Source organism: Populus alba, chromosome 1 (genome assembly GCF_005239225.2).
Source record: "Populus alba chromosome 1, ASM523922v2, whole genome shotgun sequence".
Lineage (NCBI taxonomy): Eukaryota > Viridiplantae > Streptophyta > Magnoliopsida > Malpighiales > Salicaceae > Populus > Populus alba.
The window spans coordinates 6,385,113-6,408,679 of record NC_133284.1 but is presented as its reverse complement, the minus strand read 5'-3'; the positions used below and the strand labels follow the sequence as shown (position 1 = coordinate 6,408,679).

At 34.1% G+C, this 23,567-nt stretch overlaps 4 protein-coding genes across 7 annotated transcripts; 1 reads left to right on the top strand and 3 right to left on the bottom strand.

Moving 5' to 3' along the window:
• Positions 1-246: 246 nt before the first annotated feature.
• LOC118042716 (sterol 14-demethylase) lies at positions 247-2,905 on the top strand. The gene is made up of 3 exons (XM_035050439.2): positions 247-474; positions 886-1,389; positions 1,726-2,905. Exons 2-3 carry the CDS (start codon positions 922-924, stop codon positions 2,722-2,724), a joined length of 1,467 nt encoding a protein of 488 aa, XP_034906330.1. The 5' UTR covers positions 247-474; positions 886-921; the 3' UTR covers positions 2,725-2,905.
• A 301-nt stretch (positions 2,906-3,206) lies between these two features.
• Positions 3,207-6,640, bottom strand: LOC118042725 (peptidyl-prolyl cis-trans isomerase FKBP19, chloroplastic). 3 transcript variants are annotated; one of them, XR_004686500.2, is made up of 10 exons: positions 6,380-6,640; positions 6,259-6,301; positions 6,031-6,171; positions 5,309-5,394; positions 5,153-5,203; positions 4,612-4,692; positions 4,487-4,531; positions 3,908-3,963; positions 3,686-3,781; positions 3,207-3,606 (listed from the first exon to the last, which is right to left on the bottom strand). XR_004686500.2 is itself a non-coding variant. In XM_035050450.2 (10 exons), exons 1-10 carry the CDS (start codon positions 6,440-6,442, stop codon positions 3,511-3,513), a joined length of 738 nt encoding a protein of 245 aa, XP_034906341.1. In that variant the 5' UTR covers positions 6,443-6,626; the 3' UTR covers positions 3,359-3,510. The 3 variants fall into 3 exon arrangements, 1 of the variants encoding a protein (XP_034906341.1); XR_004686501.2 differs by having other exon boundaries at positions 3,686-3,769; positions 6,380-6,638; XM_035050450.2 differs by having other exon boundaries at positions 3,359-3,606; positions 3,686-3,761; positions 6,380-6,626.
• Positions 6,641-8,148: 1,508 nt separating this feature from the next.
• On the bottom strand, positions 8,149-11,630 carry LOC118042699 (uncharacterized). Of its 2 annotated transcripts, none has more exons than XM_035050419.2 (7): positions 11,362-11,630; positions 10,337-10,508; positions 10,077-10,126; positions 9,468-9,768; positions 9,028-9,216; positions 8,731-8,913; positions 8,149-8,562 (listed from the first exon to the last, which is right to left on the bottom strand). In XM_035050419.2, the coding sequence occupies exons 1-7, from the start codon at positions 11,541-11,543 to the stop codon at positions 8,317-8,319; spliced, it is 1,323 nt and encodes a 440-aa protein (XP_034906310.1). In that variant the 5' UTR covers positions 11,544-11,630; the 3' UTR covers positions 8,149-8,316. The 2 variants fall into 2 exon arrangements, with proteins under 2 accessions (XP_034906310.1, XP_034906318.1); XM_035050427.2 differs by having other exon boundaries at positions 10,337-10,502.
• A 4,477-nt stretch (positions 11,631-16,107) lies between these two features.
• On the bottom strand, positions 16,108-20,014 carry LOC118042689 (probable beta-1,4-xylosyltransferase IRX10). The gene is made up of 4 exons (XM_035050411.2): positions 19,854-20,014; positions 18,567-18,955; positions 17,286-17,527; positions 16,108-16,791 (listed from the first exon to the last, which is right to left on the bottom strand). Exons 1-4 carry the CDS (start codon positions 19,945-19,947, stop codon positions 16,278-16,280), a joined length of 1,239 nt encoding a protein of 412 aa, XP_034906302.1. The 5' UTR covers positions 19,948-20,014; the 3' UTR covers positions 16,108-16,277.
• Between the last annotated feature and the right edge of the window lie 3,553 nt (positions 20,015-23,567).

Sequence of the window (23,567 nt, the reverse complement as noted above, 5' to 3'; positions counted from 1 at the left end):
TTTAATTTTTTATCTTTGCCATTTATCTTTTTGTTAAAGTTTTTATAGCTTTTAATTTTATCCATTTATAGTTTTTTTTTTTTTCAACAATAATAACGATTTTAATTTGGAATTTTGTTTTTAGATTTTTTATTGTTTTTCTTGATTTTTTTATTAAATTTTTTTATAATTTATAATTTTATTTTTTTAATAGTAATAGTAGTGATGTTATAAAAAAGGCTAGTGAACAACTAACCACAGTCTCCTTGTGAACTCAACCTCCTTTCCTTCATTTAAGTTAACCCATCATGATTAACACTCCCGTAAAATCCTAAACCCACACCCCACACACGCCTTTCAGAAGACCTCCACCCTCCCTCCTCTTTTGCTATTTCTACTTTTGAAGAGAAAGTGAAAAGAAACCTCACTTTGCCTCTCATTTATGTGATTTGATTTCTTTCTCTGCCAGTACTCCCCTTTTCAATCTGAAATCAGGTACTTCTACTTCTTCACTCTGATTTCAACTCTGTCATTAATTCATTACTTTCTGATAGATGTTAAACGTGTAGTGTCCGAGTTTGTTACCGCATTTTCTTGGTTTTTTTTCACCGTCTGCATGCACGTGCTACTAGTTTCTTGTTTCTCCTTCAAGGAAAGAAAATTTTGCTTTTTCATGAACTGGATTCTGGGTTGTTTCTGATTGGATATTTCCAGTTTGGGGCTCTCAGGTTTTTGAAATCTGTTAAGCTTTGTTATTCATAGTTATTTGATTTCAATGTCAACTAAAGATGGAACCTTTAGATCTGCTTTCATCTTAACTGTTAGAAACTCATGTTGGGTTTAAGCTGTTCCATGTGACGTGGGTATTAGTTATCTGATATTTCTGTTTCTTGTTTGGATTTTCAGTTTATCAAATCAAATTATAAATCTATTGGCTTTATAATGACTGGAGATACGGATAACAAGTTCTTGAATGTGGGTCTACTCATTATAGCCACTCTACTAGTGGCCAAGCTCATCTCTGCTCTTATAATGCCTAGATCTCAAAAGCGCTTGCCCCCTGTTATGAAGGGATGGCCTTTGATTGGAGGGCTCATTCGGTTCCTTAAAGGTCCTATTGTGATGCTTCGCGAAGAGTACCCAAAACTTGGCAGTGTGTTTACTGTGAATTTAGTTAATAGGAAGATTACTTTCTTGATTGGCCCTGAGGTGTCCGCGCATTTCTTCAAGGCTTTGGAAGTGGATTTGAGCCAGCAGGAGGTGTATCAGTTCAATGTGCCTACTTTTGGTCCGGGTGTTGTGTTTGATGTGGAGTACTCCGTTAGGCAAGAGCAGTTTCGGTTCTTCACGGAGGCTTTAAGAGTGAACAAACTCAAGGGATATGTCGACCAGATGGTGGTAGAAGCAGAGGTGAGCAAGTTTATTGATCTGTCAGCTGTTTCTGTTTTTTACTATTTACTTTCTACGCTATCAGTTCTTGCGTGTCCGAGTTTCATTGATAACCCTTTTCTTTAATGCTGGCTATTTAAACATAAAAGGTTGCTGTGGGTTTTAAATTCAAGGCTGATGACCATGCTTCCACCAATCATTCTAGAGAATCATCATTGAATTCTGGTCTTGTTCGTACAATTTGCATAATGTTACATTAGATTTTTACCCCTGTATGATTTCTAGAACAATCATGCTGTGCTCATGATGTGGGAATTCGTGGTTCTAATCATTTTATCATCATTTTGGAAATGGCAGGCTTACTTCTCAAAATGGGGAGACAGTGGGGTGGTAGACTTGAAGTATGAGCTTGAGCATCTGATCATTTTGACAGCCAGTAGATGTCTACTTGGACGAGAAGTGCGCGATAAGCTTTTTGATGATGTGTCTGCTCTATTCCATGACCTTGACAATGGAATGCTCCCAGTTAGTGTTTTATTCCCATACTTGCCCATCCCGGCTCATCGCCGCCGTGACCGGGCACGCAAGAAGCTTGCAGAAATCTTTGCAAACATCATAAATTCTCGTAAGCTTGCCAGCAAATCAGAGAATGACATGTTGCAGTGCTTCATTGATTCAAAGTATAAAGATGGTCGCCCAACAACTGAGTCTGAGATCACAGGCTTGCTCATTGCTGCTCTCTTTGCTGGGCAGCACACCAGTTCCATCACCTCTACATGGACTGGAGCCTATCTTCTGCGACACAATGAATACCTATCTGCTGTACTGGAGGAGCAGAAGAACCTGATGAAAAAGCACGGGAACAAGGTTGATCATGATATTTTATCCGAGATGGATGTCCTGTATCGGTGCATCAAGGAGGCTCTTAGACTCCATCCTCCACTAATTATGCTTCTACGGAGCTCACACAGTGACTTCAGTGTGACAACACGAGATGGGAAAGAATATGACATCCCAAAGGGCCACATTGTCGCAACATCTCCGGCATTTGCTAACCGGCTTCCTCATGTCTTCAAGGACCCAGATAGCTATGATCCCGACAGATTTGCTTATGGGAGAGAAGAAGACAAAGCAGCAGGGGCATTTTCATATATTTCTTTTGGAGGTGGCAGGCACGGGTGCCTCGGTGAACCATTTGCTTACTTGCAGATAAAAGCGATATGGAGTCATTTGCTGAGGAACTTTGAACTGGAGCTCATATCTCCTTTCCCTGAGATAGACTGGAATGCAATGGTCGTTGGTGTGAAAGACAAGGTCATGGTGCGTTACAAGCGGCGTGAGCTTTCAGTAAATTAGGGGAGCAATTTCTGTAGAATGACTTTTCCCTAGCTGTGCTTTGTTTTATTTGTTCCCGGTGGTTGTTGCAAGGTTTTGTTTGATTTATAACTGCCCGAACTTGGGTTTTAGACCTGTGTTATGCTAGTAATCCAGGTTGAGTTTTTCATAAGCAATGAAATAGGTCAGCGATCACTCTGGATGTGGATGGTCTTTGGTTTTTGCACTGCCTCAATGACACCAATAATTAGTCTTTGCTTAGCCAGTTTGGCAGAAGGCCCTACCGTATCGTCCCACAACACAAAGCGAGAGGAAATTACGCTCTCAAGTCTCAATCACGAGATTAAGAACGTGTCAACATTTGACAATCAAATGTTCCAGCAGTCGAGTAGGAAAGCATTCAATAATTCAGTCGTGTGGTCTTGACATGTGTAAATCACCAGAATGGGAAGAATGTGATACATGGGTGATTATGCAATTATTTGATGTCCTGGAATTTCCAATTGAAGCAGCAGAAATCAAACAATGAAGATTCATCCATGTTCACAGCTAGCAAACCAAGATGCAATTCTATCTTTCGCCAAAAATACCTTGGCAATGATGTTGCACAAATAAAAGCCAGATAGAAAAAGAATCTTCTCGAGGAACAAGGCGGTCAAATTCAAAACTTCCTTTCAGATTTTGATGTGGATATACAGTAATATATATATTGGCCTCTATTTCAATACCCAAAAGAAGAAAATCTAACCCGAATGTTTGACGGCAATAGTGGAATACGTACACCCTGACAGGGGAATCAGCTCGGAGTTAGCCTGGGATTACTTTAAGGAGTTCAATATCGAACAGCAAAGTTTTGTCTATCAGCCCTTGGTTCCTCAACACAAAATCCAAGGCTCGTTGACCCTGCCGAACACAATCATTTTTCATTTTAGAATCATATATAAACTGCAAACAAGCGACAGCAATTTCACTTGAGCATTACCGAAAATGTTGTTGGTCTTGGCCCACTCTTGTTGTAGTCATTCTCAGGATATCCTAGTTCTGGGGGCACAATGATCCTGCATCGCTGTGAAGCATACTGTGAAATTTGCAAACACACTTACAAAGATTGAAATGCTATTATATTTTATTCATGGCAAATTTATGTAATAGAGAACTTCAAACATAACAAAGGTTATATCCTTGAGAAAAGCAGAAGCAGCACCTTCTAATGCCACCCGGAGCCATTCCTGAAACAGCTTCTTCAAAAGCAGGTATAACCTGAATGCTCAAGAACCCAATCAATCTCATCAGCGAGGCATCAGAATTGATATTTGATGACATAGTCCTAACTTTCAACGGAAAACATTTGAAACATTTCTATGTTTTCCAGCTGCACTTTACCCAACCCAATTGAAAAAATAATCCAGTCCTATGAATGTAAAGTTATTTGACAATTTATCTATTGTTACATGTTGACTCATTCTCATTTAACTTTTTAATTTGTAAGATTTGTTCCTCTAAGTTATTTTCCAGCTATTTTCCATGACATAACCAAACACTGGAAAGTGTTTTCCAGTTCATTTTCCATAACACTACCAAACATCGGAATTCACTTTCCCGGAATTCACTTTCCAGGAATTCACTTTCCCCGGAATTCACTTTCCAAAAGGAATTCACTTTCCTGCAAACAAACGGAGCCTTGGAAGAAAGTTAAATTTGAAAAAGATGTTCATTCTCAATTCCATTAAGTCTGATCTACAGAATCAATTTTTTTATATACAAACGAGAAAGGATATGCTACCTGTCTGGACCCTAGTCTGAATTTGAAGAAGTCCTTGTCATCTCCCTGCAGATCAAGAGGTCACAGAGCATTGATAAAGCTAATCAAGTCTTTGAACTCCAGAATGATGAGAAAGCATCTCATACCTCAAAGGAGCCACCTTTTGTCTTGTTTCGAGCTTCAAATATGCGACCATAGTATCCTATGGTGTAACCATCCCAATCAACCTAAAACGATTTCATGATTCATAAACTACTTTAACTACACTGATCAGAAAAGAAAACAACCAAATTTGTTGTTAACTCACAGCATAGGATATTCGTAACTCATCTTATAGTTAAAACTGGTGAGCATCATAGTTGTTTGAAGCATGATTATTGTGAACAACTAAATTTATTGTAGTTTAGTTATTTTGACTATGACTTGAGCATTCACAAGTATCTCTCAGGCTTTCGTAACAGAGAATAGGAGCCTCTTTGTTTGCTGTTATCGAAAATTCTCCATGTACTCCAAACTTCAGTTACATGAATTATAATATATAAATCTCCTGTGCTTCATTCAGATTATGAAGAAACTAAATCATCTAAAATCCAAAAGTCTATTGCCCCAATTACTTGGATTCAAATTAGGCCAGCCAAGAAAACTATGCCAAACTTTAAATTCTTGCACACCGCCTAAGAAACTTACCACAACTGTCTCTCCCATCTTCGGCAAGGGACCATTTCCCGCTCGCAAGTCCTGCACACCTTTTCATTTTAGAATTTGAATGCATAACTAAACTAACCATGTGCATGCACAAATATAAAAGATAAAATTAGAAACATTTACTATCCAATAAATGACCTTATACTGAAGACCTGATTCTGTTTCTGTATAGTCTGGATACCGCATTTTTGTTTTGCCATAATCCTTCCCCCTGAGAGCTGGCACTGCATGCCCAGAAAAACATGGTCAAGAGTAATTCTATTACAGTTGTTATATGTCTCTCTGTTTTTTTTTTTTAACCGGAACAATTTCACATTACTCTGCCATCCACAGTAACACTGCATGGTTTTAAAACGGGGATAGCAACCATAACATTGCAAGTTCAAGTCTTGAGAGCAAATTGGATAGCAATCTCTTATTATTAGCTATCTACACCAACAAGGGTTCAAGTAATGAAACAAGCAATACATTATATATGCGATTCTTGCTCCCTCACAAATGTAAGGTGTAAACTTGGATGTGCGAATTGTTGTAAGGATTAGAATGTGAAAAGTTGATTCTCTCCTATAGGAGGAAGTGGGAAGGCAGTAGTCTAAAACATAGCGAAGAAAAGGATAGTTCATTGAACAGTTTATTGATAATAACAACGCTCAACTGTCCAGAATACAGTGATGAACTAGTGACAAACCAAACTCATGGAGACTAGCCTTTATTGATGCAGTTAACAAACAACTCCCCGGAAGTTTCTAGACAAACATCAGCACGAAGCAAGGATCAATTTTGTCCATAATATAGCAGAAACACACATAAATAAAACCCATAAATGCAAGAAAAGAAGGGACATCGTGAGATGAGATTACTGTCAGTGAATTCGGCTGCCATAGCTGCAGCATCTTTATTTGAAGAAGAATGCTGCAGAGCTGCTCCGGCCAGTAACCCAACAGATAACATTATAACTTGTCTTCTCTCGATGACCCCGGCACATTTTTTAATACAAACATCTACAAGTCAAATTGCATCAAAAGATAAGAGTGAGGAGAAGGTTTTTCAAGATTTCCATCGAAATAAACTTAGATAGGAGAATGAACCTGGATGATGAGAAGTTAGAGTTGCAATCGGTCTGCGACATCTCTGAAACAACAATTTTATCGTCGCTTTTAAAATTGAAGTGAAATTAAAAGATAGACAAATAGAGGGAAGAAGACGTACTGTGGATGTTGAAGCTCTTCCAGGAGATTGGAATGGAATTCCAAGAGTTGAAATGGAGGCCATTAATGTACAAGTTTCCAGTAAGAGAGGAAGAAAGAGAGAGAGAGAGTGATATGAGCCGCGGGAAGATAACAGCCTCAGTTTTTCTACGAGTATTAAAGAAGAAGAAGAGACCACCGTGTTGCGAGTTTTATGTCGATCGGCTATTAGTATCTTGTTAATTATTTTATATTATTCACTTTGAATAAATATACAAATATATAAATTCTAGGTGCCTATAGTTTTATTATTTTCGATGGATAATAAGTTTTATATGTTTTAGTCTGTTTTCTTTATTTAAGTACATCTAAAAAATAACTAATAGTTGTCGCTAACTAATCTATGAAAAATCATTTTTTTTTTTTTTTTTTTTTTATGTTGTTGCATTTTGTTCGGCCCACCACGGCTAAATCCATATTTTTGGCTTACACGTGATTGATAGTTAAAATAATTTTTTTTTTTATTTTTTTATATCATACATTAACATATTAAAATTATAAAAAGTATTAGTTTAATATTTTTTTAAATAAAATATTATAAAAAACATAAGCTACAACAATTCCTCATTTATTTTATTTTTTCAAAAGTGGTAGGGTTAATTTTCCTTTTCATTCTCTAGGATTAATTTATACTTTAATTAAAACTATTTTTATCGAATGGTTTTAAGAATATATTATTTATTTAATTATTTTCTTAAATGCTAAACTTAAGATTTGAATTCAAATAAAACAAACTACTTTAATTAAAATAATATTTTATGATTTTTAAAAAAAATTAAAATTTAAGTTAACATATTAACTTATAGTTTATCTAGCTCACAACTATATTAAAATCAAAATTCCGAATTATATTTACTTTTAAAGATCATTAGTTCGAATCTTATAAATTTTAAAATTTGAAGCTTACATAGTTATTAATTTTAAACATGTAAGATTAATCGAGTACGTGCAAACTAATCTGGATACTCATATTAATAAAAAAAAAAATCAGAATTATAACTGTGCATTGCATTAATTTGTTGTTCTCTCTCTCACGCTCAGTATTTCCCTCTCGTCTTCAATTCCATCTACAAGACAAAAAAGAAGAGCGTGATAGTGAATGTGGATGAGATGTATGCAATAATTTCTCGAGCATGGAGCAAAATTCTTCAATTTTTTTCTTCTTAAAAAGAGCCTTCAAAAAAATGATGTAAAGTAAAACATGCAAGGCAAAGAGACCTTCACTCATACCGTATGTAAAAGATGACATTACTTTTTTCCTTCTTTTGAGAAATCCATGGCACAAAATTCTGTGCTTCGTTTTTTATTTTAGTTCCTCTAAGCGTGGGCAGGTTCTCTATATTTCCTTTTTTAAAAATAGATTTGTTAAAGTTAAAAATTATCCTGTTTATGGATGATAACACGACTAGTTTTTAATTAAAGATCTCCCCGCATAGGAGAAGCTTGGCCCAAATATAAAAGAAGGGGAATGGCCGCTGAGTTGTGGTTTTAAACCGGTTGAAAATTATATACATAGCAATTTCATTTTAGATGCTGCGGCTCCGGACAGTTCTAAAACAGTAACAAAATTGAAACTCTCTCCTATCAGGCATATAATAGTTTAAGCATTCAACCTCTTAATACAAAGAAAATAGTTAGAATTAACCAAATGTTGATGAGCTCTTATTATTTTGTCCTAAAAAGTTATTCTAAATAGATTAAAACATGTTTGATCGGAGAAACAAACGAAGATAAAAACATAAAATAAATCTATCTTTAGAATACATTGTAGAGTGGATTTTTGTGATATACGTAGTTGACTTCTTACACAGCACTCACCGATGGGTTTTCTTTTCTACGGCAAGATCGATGTCCTCTTTTATTACATTGAATTCATACTATAAGCAAATAATAAAAGGCTTACGGGCTAACCAATTTCAGAGAATTTGCCTTCTCTTGCAGGGTATCAAGAAGACTATCGAAGCTCTTCTTGAAAGAATCCACTCCTTCAACTTCAAGCTGGTCTCCCACGTAGCCCCAATCAATTCCCAACTTCTCAAGTGCATTGTAAATTCCTTCAGCTTCAGAAACATTTGAGTCGATTGTCCTTGCAACACTTCCATGATCAACAAATGCTTGGAGAGCTTGGTCAGGCATGGTTGAGACCTATCATGAGAAAAACCAAACCACACAAGGGGAAACATTAAGCAACAAATTACAGTTTAAAACGTGAATGCTCCCTCTTGAACATGATATCATTTCCTTCCAGAAATATCTACGCAGCAATGCACATAAAATACAGGAGACAGGGTTCTGAGATATAAGATGGCTTACTGTGTCAGGTCCAATGAGGGGAGCAACATATAAAGTGTCTGGGTAGGCAGGGTTCTTGACACTGGTTGATGCCCACAGCAACCTCTGCTTCTTAGCACCCTTCTTCACCAAAGCCTCCCATCTTGGACCAGAGAATTTCTTTTGGTAGAGCTTGTATGCTAGGCCTGCTTGAGCCACAGCAGCCTAAAACAGTACACATCCAGTCACATTAATGAAAGTTGACAAACTGGGTTACGGATTCTTTAGAATATAATGAGAATTAATGGTATACAAGAACAAGAGTTCAGAGCAAATTACTTTTCCTCGTAGATCAAGGGCTTCTGGGGTTCCGATCTTTTCTAGCATTTTGTCAATGAGAGTGTCCACCCTACTGACAAAGAAGGAAGCAACACTTGTAACTCTGGAGAGGTCACTTAGTCCAGATGCCTCAAGGCCATCCAAGTAGGCATCAATGACCGCTTCATATCTGGTGAGAGAGAATATCAGCTGCACAGGCGAAAAAGGAGAACAGTCTGAATCTGATTTAATAAAAGAGTCACTTCTTAAAACTACATGATCATTCAAGATTGCTTTTCCCAAACTTGGTTTGACCATGACTTCAACCATTAGGTCATCAGGATCACTTCATCAGCATATGATCATGGAAAAAGACTACTTATGTGCACATCATTTACAGTGACAAAATCATTAGCCAACAATAATGCCTAAGCAATAAAGAATGCACAGAAAGAACATACAGTCACATTGACACTGATGCCAAGAGAAATAACTTCCTTGATTGAGGGGATGCAAGGAGCAGTAGCAGGAATTTTAATGTACACGTTGGGGCGATCAACCACTTTATGAAGCCACTTTGCAGCCTCAACAGTCCCTTGAGTATCATCAGCTAGTCTGGGAGACACTTCAACAGAAACATAGCCATCACCACCATCTGTTTGATCATATATTGGCTCAAAAAGTTTGCATGCGTCTTGTATGTCCTTCACCACAAGTTCCCAGTAAGCAGTTTCAATGTCTTTTCCCGCTTGCACAAGTTCTCTGAAGGTACCAACATTCTAAAATCAGAGTAGAAATATATGAACACTATAGTGATCAGCTTGACAATCTTAAAATTCTGACATGGAAATTAACATCCAACTTTCAAACCCCAAGAGTATGCAGTAATCGGCAGACTTAGAAGAGATATGTGAACTTCGTTTTGTTTTTCCCCTCTTGGCATAACAGGTAAATTTCATATACATCATGTAACAGAAAAGAGCAGAGTAATCAATTCTGAATAATAATAATAATAATAATAATAATAATAAACATGATAAAACTAGTTAATTGCAATTGATTGGATTTACCTGAATTGGTCATTGTAAGCATTTGAAGATGATATTGCCTTCTGGAAAATCTGCAATCATATGTTTTAAACAGCCCATTATACAGGACCGAGGATAATGAAGAAAAGCCACTAAACAAGTGTTGAAGATACACCCTTATTAATTCCATCTTTCTTTTCAATTTCAACCACTTAACTTTCTTCAACTTAATTCAAGGAAAGTCATATTTTTATGCATGTTGGACAAGTCTTGATTTTTTTTTTAAAGATAATAGTTATTACCGCTGGGTTACTCGTTACACCTCTGACTCCACTCTCAATCAGAGGAATCAGATCCGTCACAGGCCTGCAGAGGTTGTCATACCATGGACTCTGCCCCTCCCGTTCATAGAGATCATGAAGGGTAGTTCTCTTTATCGGACTACCATTTCCACTGGATTGAGAGCACCTGACACTGTGATAGAGATCTTGTTAAACAACAACTGAACAAAGTCCACAATTATCAAAGGGAAAGAGGAAAGGATTAAATAACCAGCAACAACCATGAATTAAAGATAATAGATCATTGCTTTGAATTCATTCAGCTACAGCTCAAAAACCAAGAAATTCTATATCTGGAATTAACTCTTCCTTGTTATCCACTATCACAGAATCTGATATCTTCTAAGCTAGCTCAAAGCTACAAACTCCAAATTCCATTAGAAGCGCTGATCGAGATCAATTAGTCAGCAGTTTTAACACCATCAAAACATGTTGTAATTTTGTGTTTAACAGGATTAACACATGTTCATTCACACAAAAAAAATCCGAAACAAATGCTTGTAATTAGATGGACCAATTTACTTGATGGCAAATCATTTCAAAAGGATTGAATAAGAACCGGAGCAAAAGTTCATGATATAAGAACATATCGACAATGTATTTATTACAAGGCCTGCGGCTGAAAAGATTAAGCAATAACTAGCATCCCTTTGTACATGTTAATAATTCTTAAGATATACTTTCTACGGCATAGAAAATGAAGAAGACATGTTCCCTAAACTAATTACCTCAATAATGATACTAATTATTTATCATAAACCGGTACCTCAAGCCCCTAGAAGGCTAGAGAATATACGTTAAAGCAAGGTCTAAAGCGTAGAAACTGTATCACATATTCATAAAAAAGATGACGCTTGATCATCGACGTATGAAAAGATCAGAAGGCGAAACCAAGCAAGAACACGAGAGCTAAGATGATCACCGCCAAATAAACACCGATAGAGAGAGAGAGAGAGAGATCATAAAAATGAAGTAAAAATACTTACACAAAGGAGGTCCTCCAAGGTTGGGTGTTTGTCAAAGACAACCTAGAAGAAGATGATGCAACTTTGGAGAAAGAAGTTTTGGTATTGAAACCAAGGAAAACTCTAGGCAAAGAAGAAGAAGAAGAACGAGCTGGTACAGAGGCAGCAGGGCTTGGATTTGATAGCTTTGAAATTGTAGCCATAGTGATTCAGATCACAAACCGAGAGAGAGGGGGGGTGCAGAGAGGGTTTGGTGAAAATTTTAGTAGAAGGTATTGCAAAATTTGATCAGTGTTTTTTTTTCCCCTCATTTAACGGGACAGGTGGGGGGCTTTCAGTGCTGTTTGAAAATAGTGAATGCTATTTTTATTTTTATTTGATAATATATTAAAATATATATTTTATTTTTTATTTTATTTTTAATATTAATATAATTAAAAAATAATATAAATTATATCTTAAAATCTCATAAAATTGAATTAATTATTTAATATAATATCATAAACTTAATGACTAAATAATCATTAATTCGAAACTCATTATTTTTATTTTATTTAATTAAAAAAATTAAGCATAAAGTAGTATAGGTTTGTACAAGTTTCAAGATTAAAAGATTTTTATTTAAGAAGATGTGTTGAAAAATAATATAAATTTTATTTTAAATTTTATTTAATAATTTAAAATATTATGATAAGATAGTTATTTAATAAATATATCTAAACAATTAAAAATACATAAAATATTTTAATTTTTTTTTAATACAATAAAACTGAAATATATTAGTTGATTGCTATAATTACCAATTAGGCGTCTCCAGATATTTTAAAGGTGACCACGTCCTTATTCCTAATTTTGCTGTCATATTTTACGTGAGAGTCTCCAATTTGTGTTTCGAATCTCTAGTCTGACTTTTCTTTTTATAACAAATTTGGTGCTGACTATTGAATTTGAGATATTATCTCTTTCTGCTGATTAATTTATTTTTCTAACGCCAAAAATGTTTTGCTCGATTTTTTTTTTTTTTTTTGGTAATATGGGAGTCGAGGGATTGCCGAGTGATTATTGTGCAGAAATCAAATTCAGCCCGGATAATTAGAATTGCTTGCTTGGATGGATTTTGATGTTTATTTTTGTATTTTAAAAAAAAATTTTTTTAAAAAACTGAATTTTATTGTATTTTTTTTCATCAAATTAATTTTTTATACATATTTTTAGATTATTTTAATGGACTAATATCAAAAATAATTTTTTTAAAATAAAAAATATTTTAAAACATAACCATAATAACAATTTAAAACACGCTTGAATGATTACATGTGACTTTTTAAGATAATCTACATGCATGAGATCTCATGGATATCAAACGGCAACTCAAGTTCGAAGGCTTTGCTTGTTAGGTGACATCTACAGTTAGGCTTCTGTATTTTAAATTATACAACAATTTGAATTCTAACTACTTTTATTCTTGTTTGTAGGTATAGACCGAGTTGAAATTATTTAATCCAACTTAACTCAGATCAATTCTTTAATTGCTGGCGTACAGTTGAGATTAAAAAGAAGAATTCGGAATCTGAATCGTGGAAAGCCTCTAGCTTTGATTTTTTTATTTGTTGGAAAATGTTTTTGTAAGAATTTATTTTATTTTGATTTATTAATATCAAAAATAATTTGTTAAAAAATAAATACTATTTCAATACATTTTCTATATATGTAAAAATAATATCAAACATTCTCTTCATTAATCAGCTTCGGTTATCCAAGAAAAAGTAATAAAAACAAAAAATTTACCATCACGCAAACAAACAAATTTGAGAGCAGCTGAAAAGTTTGGGATACATCAACCAATTCAACCAAGGGATTAATTGGAACTTTTTTTTTGTTACAAACTAGTCCCTGGATTTGGAAACTTCATGCAGGCAAAAACCTTCCAAACCAGTCCCAGATTTTGTACCTTGTCTGCGATAGAATGACTATTATTATTATTATTTTCACGATTTAAGCAGTCCAATTCCTCCTTGCTTTGTTTTGGGTATGGTTATAATCCGAGATTATTTAGGGAAATGAGAACCGTGGAAGATCCTGAAAGCCGCAATCTTATCTTTGACTTTAACCTGGCCATTGTTATAGCTCAAAGGATGCCCCGTCAACTCCCTGCCTGCTACTTTGAACTAAGCCCTTAGTGCCCGTTTGGCATTGTAGTTGGATCTGTATTTCAAAAAAAATTCAAATTTTTTTTTTTTGCTAAAATTAAATGCGGTTTGTAATTTTTGGATCGTTTTGATGTATTGATATTAAAAATAATTTTTAAAAAATAAAAAAATATTATTGATATACTTTTTAGTAAAAAGTTATTTGAAAAGTAACCGCTACAACACTCCCAAACACAAAAAAGGAACATTGTATTGGGGAGCGTGTCACACTAGGCACCATTGGATCATCAAAACCAAGCAAATGCCGAGAAAAATAAAATAAAATTCTCACATCACATGGGAGCAAGAGAAACTGTTATTTTTATATTTATTATGAAGGTGTTCTTTCCACTCCAAGATCCGCGACAGACAAGCTTTGTGGCTTGTTGAGGGCAAAATAGGTAGACCTGGTACCCGAAATCAACTTCATTTTTAAGGGACAGCGAAGGAGAGTCTTCATATTCCTAATTTCTATATAGTACACATAAACACTAATCTTGTCTGCTTTCGTTTAATCACTAATTAACCAGATATTATGATAAAGTATTCCCGTTTATACATGGAAAAGCTTTATTCTATAAATAAAGGCAGTTATTTGTTAAAAAAAAACAACTTATCATATTTGAAAAAAATACATGGAAAGCAAGGTTCAAGAAAGCTAGTTACAAGAAATACACTTGCTATTAGAATAATAAGGGGATGTGTGAGAGCGATCAAAAACTAAATTTGATATAAAAATTAACTAAATAAAAAAATAAAAGATACAATTAAAAAAATAAAATAAATTAAAAAACTGATAAAAAACAGTAATTAAAAGAATAAGGATATAATAAATAAAAAATTTAGTCAATTAATAAAATCACATGCTCTACATGCCAAAGTAACTTTGTAGCTAAATTCAACAATTTGACGCAACCAATTAATATATATATATATATATATATATATATATATATATATATATATATATATATATATATAACGAGTTGATTGACAAGTGCGAATGGGTTAATCATCTAGTCCATTATATCAAGATTGAATTAAATATGGCAGTAAATATATTAAAATTAAAGTGAATTAAATACTTGGATTGGTGAAGTTTTAATTCAAAGTGTCATTTCAATTTTTCTAAGTAATCTTTCACAAAAATTTCTTCGTTAAGATTTGACTTTTCAAGTAATATTTGTACTTGTCATTTTCATCTTTTTTAAAAAAACAAAAATAGCTCTCCTTTCTTTTCTCTGTGTGATCTCCCATGCCTTATCATCTTTTATGAGCTTGTACTTGGCCTCTCTTGACTTCTATCTTTCTCCGATACATCAGTTTACAGCTTTTCTTTCTTTCTTTTTTTTCTTTGGACATTGCTTTTGAATCCACTCACTCTTAGAATTTCTTATATATTGAGTGGATTGACGAGTGCTAGTAGGTTAATCATCTTGGTCCTCGTGTCGAGACTAAATGGAACACTAAGATTAACAATCTTGATCTTACATAAAAAGATTGAAGTGAATTGAATACTTGGCAGGTGAAGTGTTGGATTAATTTTGAAGTTTAAATTCAAAGTATTTTTCTGTTTTTCCAAGTACATATATTGAAACAGTTGTCATCCGAGTTCACAAGTTCATAGGACTTCCTCTTATTTGAGAGTAACATACCATAAAATAAGAGAGATATGTTCCCCTGTGTTTTCTTCTTTGCCCCTCTAATTTTTCTATCATATTATTAGAGATATTTCAATCGTGTAGAATATGCAAGATATTAGAGTACATGTGTAAAACAAAGATAGAAGAAGCTGAAGGTAGGCAACTCATATATAAAAAAAAAAAAAAAATGAATAATTGCATAAGAGATGGTGTGGTATAAAAGAGGCCACACATAAAAATTAGAAAATAATAAGATAAAACTGAAGGGTCACTTAAAAGTCAAATCTTGATAATAATGACTTTTAATCAAAGAAATTTGACAGCATCTATAGGAAGAGAAAAAATAGCTAAAAGTAATCATCTTCAAGCAAATACTATTAATGGTAGAGGATAGTTGATACAAGTATACTTGAACTTTACAAGATGGAGTGTAAGTGTCAGGAGATGATGGGTGAAAACAAGATTTTGAGAATCCAAATGTCATCCAACGAGGAGAAATTTTACAAGCATGGCCAATATATTCTCAAATCTCAAGAGATATTTCGAAAAATAAGAGTGTTGAAATTAATTAATTTCAACATTCCTCTTTGATTTTAAAAATCTCACATCTTTGTGAATATGATGGATGGAGTGAAGTTGTGTTGCTTTGTAATTCAAGGGAAATATTATCAATACGTACAGTTATGTCCTCTTGTTTGAGAAATAAGTTTAGTTATGTCCTTGGACCAGGCTAAAAAGTGCCTTTTTTCTTGATAGTTTGAAATGCAAGAAACTGTAACCGAGGGTTTGGCGGATGGTTGACGACATGGGGGATATAATCTATAACCAAGGAAAATAGAGATTGAAATTATGCAGCAAGGATGATGGCAAATGCAATCTGTCCCAACCAAAGAAAAAACTATTTTAAGTGTAAGAAATCACAGCAATTGTCAATATCAAGAAAAATGCGAAGTTATTTAAAGCATCGAACTATGTCCCAGATGTACACGTGAAATTCAAGAATCTATACAAAAATCAAAACTTCAAAGGGAAGTTTACAGTCCTTGCGATTAGATGAAACAGTAGATACACCACAGCCATGTCTGTTGAGGAAATGACACTTCTCTTACCAGGGTTTCAGGTCCCCAACTGGTCCTGCTGTCCAATTCAAAATATTCTGACCAGACTTCAAGTAAACACTCCTGTCATGTGGCAACTTACGCGCCAGCCCGTTTAGGATTTGGTGGAAAGCATCACCTGGTTGTGCAGGTTGTGGGAATAACATTGCACGTTTCATGGAAGGATTTGCAAGAAGCCTTTGTTTCCTTAAAATCACTTCTGGTGGTATGGATGTTAGGATTGTGTCCAGGTTAGGGACATCTTCCTCTGCTACGAACACCCCAATTTCCTCCCATGGGATAGCATCGGCAAATGGCAAAACAATATCATCTGCTATGATGACAGGAATGCATCCAAATACCACTGCTTCAACTAATCTAGGGCTCCATGGAGCCCAACCGAGTGGACACAAGCAAAATATAGCTCGCTGCATGTCTTCATAATATGTTGTTGGATGGTCAGTGGAGATGTCGAAGAGTGGATTGTTCTTGAAATTCTCCCAAACTGCAGCCCTTGCTCCTCTGTCAGTCAAACAAAAAGGTTAAGTAACTAATATAAGCCCAACAGGCAACAGCCTCACAGAAGCCATACAAGATGTCTGAACCAGCAGATTCGCTACCATAAATTCTTAGCTACAGACTATAAAGTCTCGAAGCACATATTTATCAGAAGAAATGAGGACCTGGATCTTTGAATCTGAAATTCACCAAACGTATAAATTCACAGGAGGGTGTGAAGGATGAAGACATGGCATCATTAATCTGATAGCCTACTCTGATGAGCAAACATGGATACTACTTGGGTCCTGGCGGGTTTGAATTTATACTTGATAACCTAAGTTCATTAAATCTCTACTTCATTACATCTAAGATTGGATGTTTGGATTTATATCTTCCATGAGAGTATTGCCTTTTGGTCTAAACTATATATATATATATATATATATATAAAAAAAAACTATATCAGGCTAGACATATTGCAATTCACTCTTTTTGGAAGATCAGCAGAAGCATACCTTGCATAATAACCACCTTCTGGATCATTATTTACATCATAAAACAATCCACGGAAATAGACAAAAATGGACCGTGGAATGTCAGGGGGAATCTGGTGGGCCTGCATCTTTTGAGGAGGAGCAAAAGGAGGAATTGTAATTGAACCCTCATTCAAGCACACATGATTTCGCTGCCCAAAAGTTTGAACCAAAGTAGAACGCTGGAGTAGAGGAAGAATGCCCCGCTCAACGGCTTTCTCTTCCTACGTTATTTGAGATAATAAATGAGTCACATATAATACAAATTGTTTGCTCAATTAACGCAAATAAGAGGATCAAAAGGTTCGTGACACTTGAGGAGATCTTGATTTTAAATGGTTCCAGAGGGGAGTCCGAAGAAGTTACAAGCTCCATTAAACCTTTTTGACATATCGATTTATCATGTATGGAAGCAGAAACGATTTAACCAAGTACTAAAATCTTAATTCTGCTCACATGTTCAGTCAAAATTGATCCTGTCATCAAGCTTCATATATCATAATTCCATGGGTGTAGGATCACATTATATTGGCTTTCAAAAGTTGTAGCGTTACCATTACCCCCTTTGAGGAGATTGGTACATTGGGTGTATTGTTCGCCAACCTGTGTGGCCATAAGGGAGAGTCAGGTTCCTCCCACCACCACCCCAGAAGACCAAAAACAAAAAAGTGTAGCAGCAAGAGCATTGAAAAAAACTGCAAGCTAGACCACTTTTTGTAACAGCTGAGAGAAGCAAGGGGGGCTACCTGGAAAGGCAAGGACCAAGTCTAATAATATGGTCATATTTGTTATAGAAATATTAGAAACTACAAGTCACCCAGTATATGTAGAACATGAATGTTTAATAGTCTTAAAGATAAATTTTCTTCTTTTTTTTCCCCTCTCCCTCTCTAGGTCCAATAAAGAATTCAGAAATTTTAAAGGGTCTCTAGATGCACATTCTTGAGTTTAAATTAACATTAACCATGTTGTGCCAGGGTCCTTCAAGCTCACATCCTTGTCAAAATCTAATCACCGCGAAACCAAAGCCAAACTTATCAAAATCTCCATTACCTAGTTACACGACCAATGGCAACATCTCAATGCAGACAGACTACAGGATCAGCACCTAATGAAACTGGGAAGTCACACTAAAAACGAAACACAAGTTGAACTTAAGCATGTATAGTGCAGATTGATGACATCAAGATATTTTTGTTCTTTCAAAATGGGGCAAGACATGGTTACTAAGAAAGTATAATCCAACAGCATTAGCAGTCCTACCTGATAGTGGAAGCAGGCTCCAAAGTCATGGGGCACAACAAAAAAGTGATCAGCACCTTCCGTACGATTCCAGTAAGGCCAATTGGAGGAGATTAGCTGTATCGCACTTCTCATCATCCTAGGAGATTTGAAGGGCAACGGCAAGCCCATGGGTGTGAGATCACAAGTGGGGTATATAGGGGAATAAAACCAATCTGCTTCATCTGGATTTAGGGTTCGAACTGGGCTGGATAAGAGAAATCTATGCATGAAGATTTCAGCAGCAAACATATGGGTGAGACATCTGGGGTCCTTCTGCAGCAGTTTCTTGTTGTATTTACTCGGAAGCTCATAAACATAGACCTTCAACCTACCCACTGGATCATCATCCAACACATCCCCAGCGCTTCCTGCGTTATTGAAACCCAAAACACATTTGGTTATCAATACCATGCCTCAGAGTCAATAAAGCAAACAGCTCGAGCGAGTTTAGACAAAATAGATTTCCTCACAATTCAACCAGACTCCATTTTTGCAGAAAAAAAAAAAAAGTTCATAGAAGGATGGATATCAGCCTCTTGTAAAAGTGACCACAGCTTTGCAATATCAGAAGGAAAGAAAAAAACATCCACTGGCAGGCACTATGTTCATAATAGAGTTGTTGTGGTTCATAAAGCATAAAAACGCATCATCATAAATACACATAAACACCCTTGCATCCAAACACGACGAATTTTAAACGGCACATAAAGAATAGTTCATACGAAAAAAGTAAATATCTAAAAAAGTAATAGAAAGATTAGCAAGCAGACTTCCCCTTCCATCAAGGTTCTCCAGGATGAGAAGTAGATTTTAACACGAATTTTTTTTCTTTTTCTATCAATTAAATGAGAAAAAAGATACCCGGGTCCATGAAAAAGGTTTAGTAAGTGTCCTGGTGAATCAGATGAACATTTCCTTTGAATCCAAATCAAATAAGAAACAATCCAGATCCCCAAAGCCCTGAACTAAATATAAAAAAAATTCCCAAAAGTTCCAAGAATTAATTAATTTGCACATAGCTAAAACCAAAATGTGTTAAAACTTTTACTCTTCAAGTTCACGAGCCATTCTGATTCATTACTACTGATGCCAAAAATCTCGAACCCGGGCCATAACTATAACTAAGTACAGAAAGCCCCCGTTCTCTATATCGTATTCTTGCAAAACTTCAAGTTGTAAAATGGAACTAAAACAGTAGCATTGTAAAAAAGCTACAGCTTAAAATCCAATAATAAGCAAGACATTAAGGAGATAAAAGAATGCCACCTGAAATCCTCTCTGTGCGCAACCTTTCAATTTTTTTTCCATCAACAAAACCGAAAACAAGAACCACAGCAAAAACCCACAAGCATGTCCTCATATTTCCAGCTCCCAACCCAAGATTTCGACTAAAAACCGAAATGGGGCTTCAGAGTGAATCCCAAAGCAGAGGTAAAAGGCAGTATTTATGAAGAGTCTGTAGTTGGTATGTCATATTGAGGAGTAGTTGAGGAGTTTACTTAGAGCGTGGGTTATAGGACTTCATACAAAAAAAGAAGGGGGTCGTTTTTCCAGGTAGAGATTGAAAGGGAAAGAAGCAGAGAAGAATTTGCTTGAAGAAACAGAGAAAGACAGCATTTTTTACATGGAAATGCAGCGAACAACAACATGTACAAATCTTATTATATGTGTGGGTTAAGCGAAAGCTTTGTTTGCTTTGCCGGTTTGATGACAGGTCTTTCTCACTCCATTTTATTAACTAACAAAAAACCTCTCGCCTCTTTGGCTCCAATTTCTTAAAGCCTATGGATGGTGGTTTGTTGTACCCTATATGCGGCACCGTTTTGAAGCCCCCCACTCTCTCTCTTTTTTCCTTTGATTTTTTTTAATTTCTTCACCAAAATAAATTATAACATAATTCTAACAAGCCATTGTCTTCGTAAAATTTTAACGGAAGACTCACACTGTTTAATGTAGAGTGTTCAGTCAAAGATAGATTGTGTTTTCTTTACTTGCCCATCGACGGAGGAAGGATGTTGAATCGGTTGTGTTGTTAACATTTTTTTATAGAGAAGTTATTTTAGAATAAATATGAAAAATAGAGATAAAAAATTGTGCTTTTTTAAAAAAATCTTTCCTTTTATATTTTTCTTTTTTACAAACTCTTTTGTCAAGATTTTTCTGCCCTAACGTTTAAATTTTAATTCCTTGTTTATAGAATAAAATATTAAATAGGCATGAAAAACAGTATTACAATTATACTAGTAGCATAAAACATAAAAAATAAATTGTTTTAAAATCGGAGAATAATCCAATCACTGAAGAAAGAAGGAAGGAGCAGCACTTTTATATTTACAAAAAAGGATTTTTAGAATTGTTTTTTTTTTTTTTTTAAAGGAATCATTTCATTAACATGAGCCCAACAGCATAAAGTTACAATAAAGGGTACAGAAGCCCAGTAGGAGGAAAAGAGAAATGCTACATATTCATACATGCATTAACCATAAATATTTCCATAAAAAACAACAGTCATTTAATATTTTTTTATTTTTAAAATAATATTTTTAACATAAGAACATTAAAATAATTTAAAAATATCAAAAACACGTTAATTTAAAATAAAAATAAAAAAAATAATTTTCAACCACAGTACCAAAGACTATAATGTTATACCAAAGCGAGCCAAGGGCACAGGTTTTGCTCGCTGCACATGTATGGGCTTCTTTTTACTGGACCAAACACATTAGCCGGCCCTTCCAGCCCTGGTGTTTAGCCTCATTTATGTATTTTCATGAAAGCCATGCTCGTCAAGCCCAATAATGTGTCGTCAACAGGTTGGTTCTCGGTGATATGTGTTTTTAAGTGAAACACATAGTGCGATTTGGGTATATTTGAAAAATTTGTGAGAAATCATTTGTGTGATTTTTCCATCTCCTGTTATTTTTTCATTGTAAAATTCTTATATAGGGAGCAGGTTTTAATATCAAATCATGTAAAATATTGTATATTATTTTGTGATTGTTGCTGTTTGTCCATGATTTCTGTAAATAATCAATTGATGTATATAGACTTGTTGATCCGTGGAGATTTTTAACAACAATTACACTAGCTCTGTTGTCGCTCCTCATTGCAAGCTGGGTAGTTTTTTTTAACGTAAAAGAATAAATGTGCAGTAACTGATATTAAAAAAAAAGTAATGGCAAATTAAAAATTTTATTCATATATTTAATTAAATAAGTAGAGAATTATATATAATAAATGTAAAAAAAAAATAATGACAATAATTAAAGATTAAATTAAAAAATTAAGAGATATAAATATATCAAAATAGATAATCTTGAAATATGAACAATTATCCTAGTTATGTTTAATAATTTTATTTCTTGAAATAATTTTTTTATTGAATAAAATGATAATATATAAAAAAACATAAAAGAACACAAGTCGGGTTGATCTTTTTTTTTTTAACGTAAAAAAAACATTATGGCATTGTCAGTGTGTTTTTTAAGAGAAGAAAAACCATAAATTCAAAATTTGACATATATTTTCACACATATTGGAAGGATTTTATAAAAAAATATATTGAAATGAGAATATATTAAATCGATCTAGGTAAACTCAAGTTCATTAGTTAAATCTACTACTCGAGTCATGAAACTATGATAAAAGACAAATTAAAATAAATTACGATCTACAATTCTTAATGAACTCAATGTTGAATGAAAAAATTAAAAATAAAATTATTTGATTTAAAAAATAACAAAAAAAACTCGAATTAAACTTGGCTGACTTGTCAAAACTGGGCTACAGGTCATGCACCTTGATAGATCTAACAACTCTTTATTTTTAAAATTATTTTCCATTTAATTATTCACTAACCAAGTGTATGCACATGGAAGTAAAATAAAAAAATAATCCTAATTTTTTAAAATTTCAATAACAAAATGAGTTTTTTTTCAAGAAAAAAAACCTCTAAAACACAAACAAATAATGATTTAAAAAAAAATTGAATATATATATATAAAGAATAAACAAACTAGGCACACTAGCCTGCCTTCTAGCCTCACATATACAAAAGGTCTTGCTCATGTACTAGACCCATTAAAAGAAACCTAACCTGCTTGTTAAGCTTTTTTTTCTTTTTCTTTTAATATTAGAGGGTGAACAAGATATCATCCGTCCTTCTTAATATTTATTTATATTAAAATGTAGGTGATGCATTGACTTCCCTTTAATTTTTTTTAAATAACAAAGAATACGTGTTGCATGTTGGTTTAGTTTTCAGCGGCCATGAAATTGTTGAAAATCAAGCTTTAGTTTTTTCCTTGAAAACTCGATTTTCAACCTGTTTTGACCTAAAACATTCTAGACAATATTATAAACTAATTTTATAGCCTTAAAAAACCCAAGCATTCCCTCAAATCATGAAAATCAAAATACTTGCCAAGCCCAAACATACCATTTCATGCAAGATAGAAGACAAATAATATTTAGGTGAAATTTTATTTATTGAATGAAACTCGTTGATATTAAAATAATTTTTTTCATGGTTATAATTGATATCAACCAAGATTTTCTTTTTTCTCTACCAAACTATGGCCTCTCTCATTCTATTCTCTCTAATAAAGAACTGAAAAATGATAAAAATGAATTTTGAACCAACAATATTTTTTAAAAAATGTTGAGAAACCAAATGCTTATCATTTGAAAAATAGGAGTACCAAAGTGAATTATTTTTACACGGCTTCAAATTTGTCACCTGTTTTCTCATTCCTTTTCATTTTGATCTCTCGCTTTCAATCTTGCAATTTCTTAACAAATTTGAAACAATTTACCTTTAATTTGACTACAAAATGATGGAATCGTCCAAAATAAAAGTTTGATGGCAAGAAATAAAAATAAAATTACACAATAAGATATGAGAGGAAACACAATGTTTGGTCTACAGTATTTTCCTTTCCTAAGCAATTTTTCTATAATAAGAGGTTTCAGATACCTTGG